Source organism: Colias eurytheme, chromosome 25 (genome assembly GCF_061535395.1).
Source record: "Colias eurytheme isolate Ceu_HAF_F1 chromosome 25, ilColEury1 Martin Lab GWU primary, whole genome shotgun sequence".
NCBI classification, from domain to species: Eukaryota; Metazoa; Arthropoda; class Insecta; order Lepidoptera; family Pieridae; genus Colias; species Colias eurytheme.
The window spans coordinates 2,163,485-2,179,159 of record NC_143004.1 but is presented as its reverse complement, the minus strand read 5'-3'; the positions used below and the strand labels follow the sequence as shown (position 1 = coordinate 2,179,159).

At 33.4% G+C, this 15,675-nt stretch overlaps 1 protein-coding gene across 1 annotated transcript; it reads right to left on the bottom strand.

The window, feature by feature from the left end:
• Positions 1-1,589: 1,589 nt before the first annotated feature.
• On the bottom strand, positions 1,590-9,536 carry LOC149897469 (facilitated trehalose transporter Tret1-2 homolog). Its single transcript, XM_090116237.1, has 10 exons — positions 9,446-9,536; positions 6,919-7,151; positions 5,698-5,851; positions 4,832-5,001; positions 4,447-4,567; positions 3,809-3,901; positions 3,543-3,601; positions 2,862-3,020; positions 2,356-2,538; positions 1,590-1,854 (listed from the first exon to the last, which is right to left on the bottom strand). The coding sequence occupies exons 1-10, from the start codon at positions 9,480-9,482 to the stop codon at positions 1,627-1,629; spliced, it is 1,437 nt and encodes a 478-aa protein (XP_089972363.1). The 5' UTR covers positions 9,483-9,536; the 3' UTR covers positions 1,590-1,626.
• Positions 9,537-15,675: the final 6,139 nt, after the last annotated feature.

Sequence of the window (15,675 nt, the reverse complement as noted above, 5' to 3'; positions counted from 1 at the left end):
ACCGATGAAGCCGCACAAATACCAGAAAATGATTCTTCTTCCATTCGTCCAATGAGTATGAGTCATGTCAGAACAGAATCGTCACTGTGTATGTCATCTTCAGTTGTTGGCAGACCATCTCGGGGACGCACATGACGTGGACCAAGCATTAGAGGAGGCTGACCGAGAGGATGGATTAGAAATAAGACCTAGGGGTGGACGTGGCAATATAAATACACCGCCGCGCCGGTACAAAATACTTGAACTGGTCGTTTCTCACCCTTAAAAATACCTATCTTTGAACACAGGTACAAAAAATAGACACAGAACAATGGATAGAATAATAAATATTTAGATTCAAGTTGAAAAATATATAACAACTAAAAAAACATGTAGTTTTTCTTCATTTTCATAAACTTATTACACTTGGAACTGGGACCCCCTGTAATATATATATGACATAAGGAAAATCCAAGTTTTCCACGAAAGATTTTTTTTTCCATTTTTTTTAATATCTATAATTGCATTAGAACAGATACAGCTAATTTTTATTAAAAAAGAAAGAAAAAAAATTCCTGGGTCTCAGGAGGTTAAAGAGAAAGGCAGGTTGGTAAAATTATGTAGAAGTAAAGGTACGTATCTTGATATTTGTTAAATTCCACTAAGTGTTGAAGTAGTTTAGTATTTTATGAGAAACTAGAGGTCCGCCCCGGCTTCGCCCGTGGTACATATTTCGCAATAAAAGGTAGCCTATGTCCTTTCTCGGGTATCAAAATCTACATACCAAATTTCATGCAAATTGGTTCAGCAGCTTAGGCGTGATTGAGTAACAGACAGACAGACAGACTTACTTTCGCATTTATAATATTAGTAGGGATTAGTTTACACAGTAGATTTTGCTGCTTAGTGCGAAATTTTATGAAAATTTTCTTAAATTTTGAATGATTTTTTAATTACATTGTTGTCAAGTTTATACAATGCATTGCAATTTTGTAGAATATATATCAAATTCAAATTCAAATTCAAATTCATTTATTTGCCAGTAACCACAGTATACAAAGATCTATTGCTGAGTTGGCTTAGCGATCCGACATCGCCACGGTAATGCGAAAAAGGTTCGAGTACTGGCTAATTTATTTTATTCTTTTATAACTTTCATTTTTTTATTTAACCACATTTGTGTAGTTTATTTCAATAGACCTTTTGGTAAAATTTATTTATTGCACTTCTAACTATTTATATCTATGCTATCGCATCTTTTGTATTATTTGACTTTACTAAATCTCTTACAAACGAAATATTCATAGTTTGTCTTGTTTTTATCACAGTATTCGTTGCATAAATAAATAGTAAATTTTTCGATAGGAGTAATAATTTTGCCATCGCAACAAAATTGCCATTATTTTCATAAGGCGTCTAAAAATCTCAAAACCAAAGCTTAAAATTGACGAGATTTACAATATAAAGAATATCTACTTGGAATTATTACTTCTGTAAAAAAGTTTTTTAATGTATATGATGGAATAGTTTAATGTTTTAATAAAAACAGTTAAGGATCAACAAAAAAATGTAATTAAATAAAAACAACAATATATTAATTTAAAGCTTGTAACACTAAAAATAAAAGCACAAAATGTTCCAAAACATTTATTTCTGTTTCCCCAGAAATGCTTCCTGTATCTGTTCTTTCGTCAAGCCCTTGGTTTCTGGCACCATGATGAGAGCAACGATGAAGTCCACAACAGCGAATACAGCAAAGCAGTAGAAGGAGCCATGGACTCCAAAGTTCTCCACCATAAAGGGGAAGACCGCCAGGATCCCGAAGTTGAGTACCCAGACCCACTCCATGAGGACCATGGAGGCTATACTTTGGACCTGTAAGAGTAACGTTAGTGATTAGATTTTAGTGAGAAGTAAATGATGGTCTTTGTTCGAAAAAATGATCTGCTTAAAAAGTATTACTTAATTTTTTTGTAATAATATGTTACTTTGATATTGATTTTATCGTTTCGGTTATATGTAAGGTGAACAACCATCTAGAAATCATTACCCTCCTAACGGACAGTCCGGTAAAAACGATAATTTTTCAGAATTTATTTCTTTGAAATTAACATATAACTAACAATTTTTAATTATGGCTTTTAATTAAAAATTGTTAGTTATATGTTAATTTCAAAGAAATAAATTCTGAAAAATTATCGTTGAGCACACATCAAGTTTAATTACCAAATCTTCAAAAGTCACAGTAAATGTTGTGTTTTTATATTTCAGTGGAAACTGCTGATATCTGTATAGTATTTTGTTTTTTAATTTTAAAAACACTGTATAATATAGTTTGTATCCCAAAGATAAATAAATAAATAAGTAATAATATACCTCAGATATAAAAACTTCTCCCATCAGCAAATACGGTACGCTACCAGCTCCAAAGGCGAAAGCGAAGCAGTACATCAAAATGAGCACTGCGCTCACCCACGGAGGGGCTATATTGGTCTGCATCAGGAAGCCCATGCTGAGCAGGCAGAGACAGACACCAATAGCAGATGAGAGGAGTAACGGCTGGAATTTAAATAAATAGTAGCTCAAATAGTTGCATGGTGTAGGAATAGGAATTATTGATGGTTTTTTTTCTTGAATTTTAGGGTTAAAAATATGTTTAACCGTTTATTACGAACGTAATGAAGATAATTTGAAAGAGAATGAGGATATATTATATACATTGATAATGTAAATTTATACCAAATTAAAACAGATTAACAATTAAAACATTATTACATTTATATACAACATTATTAAGTTCATATCTAAAGATGTATTTTTTTATTATTTGAAATCACACTAATCAAACTTTTAAATCCTACCATAAAACTTCCAAATCTTACCTTCCTGCCGAACCTATCAGAAAACAGCGCACAGCTCAAGCTCCCAGCCATTAAAACACATGCGAACATGACAGAACACATGTGTGAGGAGAGACTTGGAGCAGCTTTCGTGAAGATGTCCTTGGCGTAGACTTGCACTGGCACTATGCCCATCGTGACCTGGTCAGAAATAGGAAACAATATTAACACTATAAAGAGTAAGTAGTGTTAGTAAGCATAGAGGATGGTAGAAAGTAGTTGTGTTAGTAAACACTAAAATGGTATAAGTTTTTTTGAGTTAGAATAACAAACAGTGGGACGGTACGAAATATAGATACAATGAAAAAGAAGACCTTAAAAGTGATAAAGAATATGAAAAATATTAGCTGAGCTTCTTTGGACTATCCATAATATTTTATAATATTACTCCTGATGTAAAGTTAGGTTTTAATATTATAATTTGACGGAAAAATGACAACGCATTAATCTTCTTATATACAAAATTCTCGTGTCACAATGTTAGTCTGCATACTCCTCCGAAACGGGTGGACCGATTCTCATGAAATTTTCTGTGCATATCGGGTAAGTCTGAGAATCGGCCAACATCTATTTTTCATATGTACCACGGGCGAAGCCGGGGCGGACCGCTAGTTATAATATATAATATTAAGGTCTCTTTACTGTATTTTGATAGTAACTAACCTGCAATGATATTACTAATCCTACAGTAATAAATGCTCGTCGCGAAGAAGGTGACACCACTGAAATTAAAGATATTCAATCATCACATGTTTATCCTATACTAGCTTCTGGCCCTGGCTGTACGTGGGTAAGCAATTTTAGTAAGTATCATTTGTTAATATTCCAATCAAAGCGAAAATAATCCATTCAACAAATTTTAACTCTCTAGATCCATATTTATTTCATTTATATATGTATCGAATTGTTTTGCTAAATAAGATTCTTACATAGCATTTTATACGACGGCATTCTCTTGTGTTCGGCTGAATCATCGTTTTCATCATTCAAGTTTTCTTTCTCAGCTTTTTCTACTTCACTTTCTGAAAAGGGATAATAAGGTATTGATTTATGTAAGGAATTTGTATTTAACATACAATCAATAATCAATTAATCATCATATTGTCTCTAGATCTAATATATATATAATGGCTTGAGCACGTAACACAAAAGTACGGTCTGGAGTACAAGAGAAAACTTATTCCTTTTAATATTAGTATAAAAATTCAAAATTTCACAACATTCCTATGTCGGCGACGAGAATCTATCTTTTTCTCTTAAAAAAAAAACGGGTTGCACTGGGGGAGTGCCGGCAGAAGTGAAAACTTGATTATTAACGTTGAGCATGTTTGATATTTTGGAATGGTATCCGTCTTACGCTTTTTCGATCAGGTCACGTGTCCTGACGCGAGTTTAAGATTTTATACCCATTACAGAAAAAGTGCTCAACGCCGCTAAAGAAGTCTTCACTTCAGAAAACAACTTTTGAAAATTTACTAAAAGATATCACAAGTTTGGCCTTCTCTTTTATTTTTAAAGGGTTTATTAATAGAAACATTTAAAACTTCTCAATGAAAAATGAAGTTACCATTAATAGGTACAAGTTCCACTGCGGGTAATAAACGTTGTTTCAGTCTGGAAAGTTCTTCCATCACAACTTTTGAGTCTGGTTCTTCACCTCTATAGTGCGCTATTGATTGACGTGCTTCCTATAAAGAAAATTAAAAGCATTGGTATATTATTATAAAGAAATGTATTGAAATTTTAAGTATTATAATAATATATTTATTGACTGGTTTGTAAGGTTGATTTCATATCTTACAAACCATAAAAATATTACGATTTTAAGACGCGTGGTATCAAATACAAAACGGAGTTTCTTGCCGGTTCTTCTCCATAGATACTGCTTTCCGAATCGGTGGTAAATAATACTTAAAATAATACTCAAAATAATCCGTTACAGACATACTCACATCTTCTCTATTCTTCCTCATCAAAAATACTGGGCTTTCTTTAACTGACATGAGCAGACCAATATAAACCACGCAGAGAGCAATACAGGACCAAATTGTGTATCTGTATGTTAACACCCAACCCATGATGTATGAAACCATAGTACCTATACAGTATGATGCAATGGGTGCTGAAATCAAATATTTTAAATCAAATGATACTACCATAAAATAATACTACTATAAACTAATGATAATACCAAAAAAAGATTTAGTTAGAAGAGAAATAACACGCTTTTTTGACGTGACAACGTCTTATAATTCGATAGAGCCGGCTGCACGCACGAAAAAACATGACTCATGCGGCGTTACCTCGCTCTGAGGCGTTCCATGTAAGGCTTGAAGTGCAAGCGAGAGCGCGGAACGAGCGACAAAGAAGCACAATCGGACGTTGTCACGTTCAACTATCGTCAGTAAACCGACTTTACAGACAGACATTTTTTTTTATTATATTAGCTTCACCTGTATGTTGGTAACTTATGACTCGATTTTGAGCCACTTTAAATGGACAGATTTAATTCAAACATTGTGCTTATCAAGGATCAGTGACAATACAATAATATCATGAGTTTATCATATTAAAGCGAGATTTTTAGTTTTTAGATACAAGATAACAAAGCAAGTATACATATTGTCTTGCATTATGTCTTCTCCAGTACTTACACCTGACATTACTGCAGCTACGATTTAGCTGTACCTATGTTTTTTGTTTCGTAAAATGACAATATTATTATTAAGCTCTGCAGAGAATTCCGAGTTTTAATGGTAGTTGGACTAATGCCTTATATTATGGACGTCTATAGCAGAATATATATCAATAATTTTACCTGATCCTAGAGCGCCTCTGATGGATTCTTCCGCGATTTCTGATATAAAGATAGGCGCATGAACAGAACTAGCTCCTACTGAGAAGCCAGTAACAAATCGCGCAACAAGTATCACGACAGTTGATGACGTCATGTCTATCATGAGCAATGATAACTGAAACATTGAAGTTCATTTGAAACATTGTCGTGTTTACCGCTAATAGAGCATATCGAATTTTCTTTTAAAATTGAATTTTTTTCTATTTTAGGGACAAGAGTGCATGTTGTGGATATATTATATTGATTTGTTTATGTTTTAAAAAAATTGACTGACCGATTGGCTTAGTTGCCTTCGAAGCCAAAGGTCGTAGGTTCGATTCCCAACCGGGGCCGATATTTGTGCGATGATTATCATGTTTGCCATGTGTCTGGATGTTAATTAGCTATATGATTATATATTTAAAATTACATCAGCCATTTGGTTTCCATATATAACAAACGAAACTTTAGTATGGGATCAGATCGTGCCGTGTGTGACAATTGTCCTGAAAAATATTTATTCATTATTATTATTTATTACCTAAAATTGAAATTGTATTCTTGATTGTTTTGATAGTATCTACTATTTACAATTTGATAAGTAATAGGAATTTACACAATACCCACATGAAAATAAACCTGTTTGGTTTATGATTATTGCTGTTTCATTAAGACTTTCTTTTAATTATTTTTTAGGGTATGAGAAGGTAAATAAACAGACACATTGCCTGATGGTACACAAATTGCGTCACCCATAATGATCATAACAGAGGTTATAGGAGTCGCCTACTGGAACACCAGTAATCCTGAAACCCGATTTCCTAGGTCACGGCATCACGCGTGAACGGGTGGATCGATTTCGATAATTATTTTTTTATTATATTCCTTGAAATACAAGGAAGGTTTTCATGTAGAGAAAACGTAAATATGTACCACGGGCGAAGCCGGGGCGGACTGCAAGTCATATTATAAATGCGAAAGTTTGTAAGTTGTGTTGTGTGTGTGTTGTTGTGTGATGTGTATGTTTGTCACTCTTGTACGCAAATACTACTGAACCGATTACAATGAAATTTAGCACACATATAGAAGGTATCTTGGATTAACACATAGGATAGGTTTTATCCGGAACGGGAATTATGCGGGTTTTTCTTTGAAAACGCGGGCGAATCCGCGGGCGGAGAGCTAGTTCCTTGTAAAACTCACCAGATACGGCATGGCAATCACCAGACCACCTTTCTTCCTGCCCAACCCGTCGATCACCATGCCAGCACACGCTGTTCCCACCAAAGCACCTAATGCTGGCAGACTGCCCAGTAGCGACGCTTCCATACTCGTCATGGGGGCTGATAGTAATGTTGTGTTCTGACTGGTGTAGTACGATAGTGTGTATGAGGGCCAGACGTTGAGGATCCCCGATATGAAATAGCCGAAGACACCTGCAATGTACATAGAGTAGCGTTCCTAAAAGAAATCGTGAATGAACAATATAGAAAATTTATCACAATTGATTTATTGTCTGAAACTGAATTTCTAATTCTTTCGGTGTTAGATAGCCCATTCATCGAGGAAGGCTAGGCTATAGTTATAACATCACTCTTAGAGTTAGACCAACAGGAGCGGAGCCACGCGGGTGAAACCGCGGAGCGTAGCTAGTCGTGAATATATCTCAAGATAATTATTATTAAAAGATAAATCAGAACAAATAATAATTTTCTGTTAACAAATTTAGCACGGAAAATTCTATAGATATAAGACACCATAAGTATTTGAACGATAAGAAGGTCGTTTTTATTTATATTTTCTTAGTATTAAATAAATTATCTAAATAAAACAATGTATGTAGAGACAAATTTAATGAGGACTTAATTTTTACGTCATCGTGTGATAATGTCAAATGGGTATTAAGTATTTAATTATAAAATAAAAAATATTATAATACTATCAAAGATTTTAAAGATGTTAGCAACTCACATTAACTATCTACTTACAGTTTTAAGTTATTTTATTTTTTCACAATAGATACCTAGTTAAATTGGCTTAGCTTGAAATAATATATCATCGATTCTTATAACCTAATAACTTTTATCAATTAGTAGACCGGACTCTCAGTGGAGTTTCGTTTGAAAAAATAGCGGACCAAAATCTGACTTCTGATATATATTGTATAGATCCCAGACATCCTATAGACAGATGTTGCCAACCAGTTTTGTGGTCCCCCTCCCCCCAATCCGGTAATTAAATATGGCATACAAAGAAAAAAATAAAAATTTCCAAAACATGCCGTAGAGGGTATCAAATGAAAGAGCTTACTGAGTAGATCACGAATATATAGCATACTATAACATTTCTTACACTTTCTCTAAGATTTTTTAGAAAATTTACGAAAATGCTCCATTTTTGAGTTAACTTTAAACCACTATAGATTGAAAACTCATGAATATATTTTTTAAATTATTATTTTAAATAATTAACAATTATATATATAGTTTAAGATTATGTTTTCATAGACAAAATGCTCACATTAGGGAAGCGGTATATGCCGGCTGCGCGAAGCTAGAGACGAAAACATGGATTTTAATTTTTAAGAAAAAAAAATGAGCAAAAAATTTTTGGCATAATTTTGTTGTTTAAGTATTTTTTACGTGATCAGTGTATGCAAAACTACAAGTCCCTTCGCGCTTAGTATACCAATAATGGGACACCCTGTATATAGTTAATAGCTATTTTTAATTTCAGTTTACATAACCTATAAACAATGCTATTGTCCCAGTTACTATTTATATAATTAATATTAGTAATAAATCATATCATAATTACTTATACTAGTCATAAATCTCTTAGATATCAGTTGTGGCAATGTACTATAATTATTTACAATGAAAATTAATATTAAACATGTTATTCAATAAACACAACTACATAATCAATAGTATATAATATGTAACAGAGAAAGTCAACTGGCTCTCGGACTATAAACGAAATTTAAAAAATCTATAGGTATTCTAATTGAAGTATTGGACCATGAATGTGAAATTTGACGGGTAAGTAATTAATATAACGGGGATAATTATAGAGTCATAAAAAAATAAAGTGCCATGTCCCCAAGTGTATAAGGGGCAGATGCATTATGCGATACATCTGTTTCACTGATCGATTTTCTTTCGGGACAAGTAGGTGATCAGCCTTCTGTGTCCTGCCAGACCAAGACATATTTTTTTCGTCGTCTCCACGAATCGAACGGGGAATCGAACCCAGGACCTTTCGGTTCTATGCTTACGCGCTAATCGCTGTAGGAGGCTAATTGTAGAGTCATGCATATTATAAAATATATTTTTGGTGCTTATCGTATTTTTCCGGCTCTTATTGAAAAAAGCTTTAAAAACTAATTTCATATTTTTCTCTAAGATTGAAGTAAGTATTAAATAATAACTTTAAAATATTGTTAAATATCTACCGAGATTATTTATCTTTTTGCATTTGCCGAAAATTCACTGTATTTAAAAAATATTTTTCATAAAAAGCGAAAAGGAGACAATAAGATAAGTACTTACAATATAAAAGATTTTTTTAATAAAAGTTTATTATTTTAATTGCATCTTGGCAATAAATTCTCGTTCAATTTCTTTCTTTCTTTCATAATTATGGCAAGTAATTTAAATATTCTAAAATATATAATTTAATACTGTATTCAAATTTTCAAAATAATTTTATTAAAAAGCTTTCAACATACTTGCTAACGTAGTTAGATACTGGTGCTGTCTCCCCATCTTTGTTCTTTGTTTCACTTTGCACTTAACAAATTAATTAAATTATTTATTAATTAACATAACAGTCACTCCCACATAATATATAGTAATACTTGAAATAACAAGACACATTCTCTCATTTATACATAATAATTAGATAGTGGATATTTATTCAATGATACAGTAGCGAAACCAAAAATTAAATACATATTTTATCTTTTATTAAGGTAGTAAATTGTATCTGATAATTGTGTTTGTTTGTATTGTTTTCTTGTAGATCTAACATAACTCGGGTCAATTATAATATTATCATTAATAATTTTATTACTAATTAATTGAATAAGTTAACTATCAATATATAATTGTAATAATTACATGTGAACTCGTGCGTCCAATTATATTATCATAGGCTGATGATAGTAGTACTTGCATTTGGATTTTCCACCTGTTTTTCTGATCAAGTTCGGGAAATTAGTCTACTGTGTCCGTGAAAACTCTCTTTTTAGAAAATAGCATCCAGGACAGGACTTGGTTATACGAAGGAGACGCTCATAACAATATATATAACTATAATTATTATAGTCTAACCTATCTATACACTAAAATTATTTTATTGTATCCATACAAATCCATTTTATTTTTAACTAGCTGTGCCCTGCGGTTTTATCCGCAGTACTCCACTTCTGTTGGGCTTAGCGTGATGATATGTAGCCTATAGCCTTCCTCGATAAATGGGCTATCTAATACCGAAATAATTTTTCAAATCGGACGACTAGTTCAAACAAACAAACAAACTCTTCAGCTTTATAATATACTTATTAACAGGTTTCGAATTATTCTTGTGTTTAAGATACAACATAAACTAGTTTCATCAAAATCTTTTCAGTAATTTTGGCCTAATCGAGTAATAAACACATACCAGATAGAACATCCAGCCTTTCATCTTTATACAAGCTATTTCACAATAACACACACACAATAACAATAACGTTATTTCACATAAAAACAGTAATTACATCATAATCAAATATTATAATCTCTGTCATGGAGGACACTTATAAATACTTTACAAAATTACATTTATCTATAGTCAAAGAATTTTTAATATTGTTTCAGTAATTATCGAGATTACCTACATCATACAAACCTTAACAAACAAACTGGCATATTAACGAAAATTAGGCCTTGAAATTTGTAAATTTTGCAATCTTCTTCATTATACTAGTTTTCCGCCCGCGGCTTTGCCCGCTGTGTCTAAAACCTTTTAAATTATATACTAAAACCTTCCTCTATCTAATTAAAAAAAAATCTCATCAAAATCGGCATATATAGGGACAAAGGGACAGAAAAAGCGACTTTGTTTTATATTATGTAGTGATAGTTAAGTTAAATCAACTGCATTTGACTGCTCCGATAGTTAGACCGGGAGATACTGACACAAAATTTCGAGTCATTTGTAACAAGGATGGCGGTTCTACAGGGGTCTTAGTACGCAATGACAAAAAGAAAAATGATGGTGTGAACGCTGGTACCGGTGTCTTAGTCGCGTGGGCGTTTGTCGAACTCGTCGGAAAAATAGCGAAAGTCAAACGATTTGTAACACAAAAATTTTAGAATTTACCGATAGCCCATAAAAAAGTAGTAGGCGGTAGTGTCATGCCATACTTTTCCGGTGTGACTTACAGCCCGCCATACCGACGCGAATGTGTTGATTTAAATAAAACAATCATTCAACCATTTGTACCAGGCTAACTTTTGCACAGGTAACTATCGTCGTGCAGCCATTTACGAAAATCGCCATGCCATACTTTTCGGACGATTCCAAATGGTCGCCATACCGCCGAAAACCTGCAAAAAATTTTTATTTCGCCAAACTTTTTGTACCAGTATTGCATTTGGATTTTTGGAGAGTATTTGATAAAATGTGACCATTATTATATTTGCCATACTTCTAGTAGGGGGAAAAAGTGCTGTTATACTTGAAAACTTAATTTATTATTAATTTATATAAGTGAGGATTTCCAACACTTAGATCTTTGAAATTTTGTATTTATATTTGTTGATCCTCAAACTTACAGGAAAAATAAGTGCCATACTGTTACAAATCGTTTGACTTTCGCTATTTTCCGACGAGTTCGACTAACGCCCACGCGACTAAGCCGCCGGTACCAGCGTTCACGCCATCGTTTTTCTTTTTGTCATTGCGTACTAAGACTCCTGTAGAACCGCCATCCTGTTACAAATGACTCGAAATTTTGTGTCAGTATCTCCCGGTCTAAGTGTAGTGATTAGCGTTAGTTGGTTATTGTACTTGTTTGCAGAAAGAGAGGTCACAAGTTCGATTCATAAATCGGGTGAAAAAATATTATGAGGAAGGTTCTTGGCAGCACGTAATTCTACACTTTGTAGATCCTTTGCCTGTTTTCTTATCTCGTATAACTATTTTTGAATTAGGAATTATTATTAGTTAAGTAGAAATATACGTGTATAAAAAAATGTAATAAGAGTGTGTGTGAGTTATTCTGTGAATTTGATTGTTGATGAAATGATTCAGCAATTATGCCATCACTACTCTTAAGCAGATTCTAAAAAATACAATTCATTACAACAGTTCACATTATGTACCTACACCATACAAAAACTTATCTAAACCAAACGCGGCAAAGCAAATAGACTGAAAGTCCACAATTGGTAAATCATGCTTCTGTAGCAACGTTATCATGTCTTTCAAAAAACTATTCGTCATATTTTATTTTAATTCCGACAAGAATACACCAAATCACTTAAAATATGTTTCTAATAAGTTCTAGAACTTTAAATAGTATCAGTTTTTTTTCTCATGTCAACTTTTTAACTTGATTTTCATTAATCTTTTAAAAATTGCCAAATAATAGTGAGGAATTGTGTATGTACTTACGAGGGCGATTCAATAAATACTTAGCCTACAAAAAGTATACGAAAATTTTGGAATAGTGGCAATTTATTTTTCAACATAGTCTCCTTTTAGTTCGATACACTTAGCCCAGCGATGCTCCAACTTTTTAACCCGTCCGAAAAATAGGATTTCTCAAACTCTGCAAAGTAGGCCTCCGTGGCAGCGATAACCTCCTCATTTGATCCAAATCTATTCCCGGCGAGGGATTTTTTTAGATTAGGATACAGAAAGAAGTCACCAGGGGCCAAATCTGGAGAATACGGTGGATGAGGCAGCAATTCGTAGCGTTATTCGACCAATTTGGCCATGGCAACGGCAGACGTGTGGACCGGTGCGTTGTCGTGGTGAAACAGCACCTTTTTCTTAGCTAGATGGGGTCGTTTTTTCTTTAATTCGGCGTCGAAACGGGCCAATAAATCGGCATAGTAAAGCCCTGTAATTGGTTTACCCTTCTCGAGGTAATCTATGTAGACAACTCCTTGTGAATCCCAGAAAACGGTGGCCGGCCGATTTTACAGTTTTCGCCTTCTTTGGAGCACGTTCCCCGGTCTGGATCCATTGTTTTGATTGCTCCTTGGTCTCTGGTGAGTACCAGTGAATCCAGGTTTCATCGACGGTCACAAAACGACTAAAAACTCCCCTGGATTCCGCTTAAACAGCGCCTAACACGTCTCCGATGTGGACTCACGGTTGCGCTTGTTTTCCGGTGTGAGTAAATGCGGCACCCATCGCGCCGACAGCTTTCTCATGCCGAGTTCCTCGTGAAGAATATGATGCACTGTTCCTTCTGAAATGCCTACAGTCTCAGCTAGCTCCCGAACCTTCAATCGGCGATCTGTCAATACGAGATCATGGATTTTTTAATGTTTTCCTCCGTAGCAGCTGTTTTTGGTGCACCTGGACGTGGTTCATCAAAAACCGACGTACGGCCACGTGCTAACTCGTTGAACCAATTCTTGACAGTGGCTATCGATGGAGAAGAGTCACCGTACACAGCATCCAAGCGGTCTTTGATTTCGATGCGCTCTTTCCCGTCCAAAAATAGGAATCGAATCACCGAACGATATTGCTCTTTTTCCATTTTTGTAACACCGATCGACACGTTCGCTTCCATAGGTTGTCAAATTAAAACAAATGAAGGGATTGGTATGAAAATTAAAAAAAAATAATTAAAAAAGAATGAGCTACACTGTGGTAAACCTATTTTGAAACAATAGCGCCCTCTGGCGATGAGGCTAGGTACTTATTGAATGCACCAGGTATGTATGTCGTGTCGTGTGCGTGTGTGTATTTGTGTAGGTATGTGTGTGTGTGTGTGTGTATAGTAAAATAATATAATACTATGTAAATCATAATTATACTAACTATTAATTAGTTAATTTTAACTGTACGTGTAAATGTGAATGATAGCTCCAATTTTCTAGGCAGTTTCCATAACTATACCTAATATAATATTACAACTATTTTAATTAGTGTACCAGGAAAACATGAAATGCTGAAGAAACTTTTCCACAATGCTACGGTATTTTTACCCGACTGCCAAAGAGGACCACCTGTAGCCTAAACGGCTTGATGGGTTTTGATGTATGAGGTATCGTTAGATTTGTCTTGATTACGGGAGTGTCATAGGATACATTTTATCCTAAAAGTCCCACGGGATAAAGACATAATAATATTTTTTCTAAATTTTTACTCTTTTTTTAGTGTGCAGTCGGGTATTTTGTTTTTTTAATAATAATTACTTGTAACTACATGTATTCAAGACACTGGGGGTAACTAAAAATACATTATCAGATAAGGAATATGCGTTTATTAAAGCAGCTCACTTAATAACAATATTTACACTTAAATATATATTTATTTACAATCCTTAACAATTACTTAGATTAAATTACGTATATTGTTTTGCAGTTCTAATAAGAATAATGCGATCAAAAGTATACACTATATATTATATAAACTGTGCTGTTAAAATAATATTATACTAGAATTCCGCCCGCGGCTTGGCCCGATTTTCAAAGAAAAACTCGCATAGTTCCTGTTCCCGTGGGATTTCCGGGATAAAACCTATCCTATGTGTTAATCCAAGTGACCCTCTATATGTGTGCTAAATTTCATTGTAACCGCCTAGGTAGTATTTGCGTGAAAGAGTAACAAACACACGCATACATCCTCACAAACTTTCGCATTTATAATATTAGTTATTATATCTTTGAAAGGTATGACTGATTTTTATGAAATGTTTTGAGTATATTCGGATTGATCTTGCAAACAATTTTTTATATTCTTAAGTGACTATTCGTTGTCTCGATAATTACAATTAATTAGATTATTAATTACACAATAAAATTGTATTATTATAAAACTTCAAAAGAAGAAAGAAACATTACACACTTCTAGTATCAAAAATAATTCCTTCAAATATTATCATAGATAAGACTAGGATTTGCACAAAATTTTATTTGTTCGCATATAAACCTTGAACTCTTAGACATATTTTAATGGTATTTTATAAAATAAAGCACTTTAATTTTATTAAGTAAATTTAAAAGGCGCTCGTTCCCTTAATATTAAACTAGGGCTAGATATAGCTTGGTACTTATTATGAAAGCATTCGTTACAATAGAAAGCTTTTCCTACTTATAATATTAGTCACAATGTACATTACCTATGAGTTAAAACTATTCTCTTTTCAACTGAAGCGAATATTTTGCTAGTACGTTGAAATAAATAATACATTTATATTTGAATTATCAAATGAATAGGTGTATCATACATTTTACTTATTTATAGGCTATTGCATAGCTTTTTTAAGAGCGGCGACCGAATGTAAAAAATCCGTAACGAAAAAACCTAACACCCCCCACTCCAACCGGCACAGCGATGCGATGCTATGCAATAGCTTTACCGCGGCAGTCCTCCAGTACCACACGTATTTTTGTGTTATGTTTATTTGTTGCGAATAAATCAAAAACTACGAAACTGATTTAAAGATATATTTCACCTATAAAAGGTGACTCTACATTCAATCATACACAAAAATATGAGCTACTAACGTACGCAATTTCTAATTATTTTAACATGCTATCAGTCAAGTGATAACTATGTATCATATAGAACAGAAAAATATGCATTTTGTACATTTATAATAACTTATACAAAAATATTTCATCACAAACAGATTTTTTAGTGCAATACAGATAAAACCGTGTTATTATTATCATCAAAAAAATTACAGCAACCACTTCCAAAATAAATCATTAGTCCATATATTATCTA

Bases quoted from the DNA above. Each gene is read 5' to 3' on its own strand.
- LOC149897469 (XM_090116237.1), bottom strand. From the start codon at position 9,482: ATGGGGAGACAGCACCAGTATCTAACTACGTTAGCAA. The intron at 5,002-5,697 runs GTAAAATTATTG...ATTTGATTTCAG, and splicing joins CAGAGGCGCTCTAGGATCAG to CACCCATTGCATCATACTGT. The intron at 4,568-4,831 runs GTGAGTATGTCT...TTTTCTTTATAG, and splicing joins TGAGGAAGAATAGAGAAGAT to GAAGCACGTCAATCAATAGC.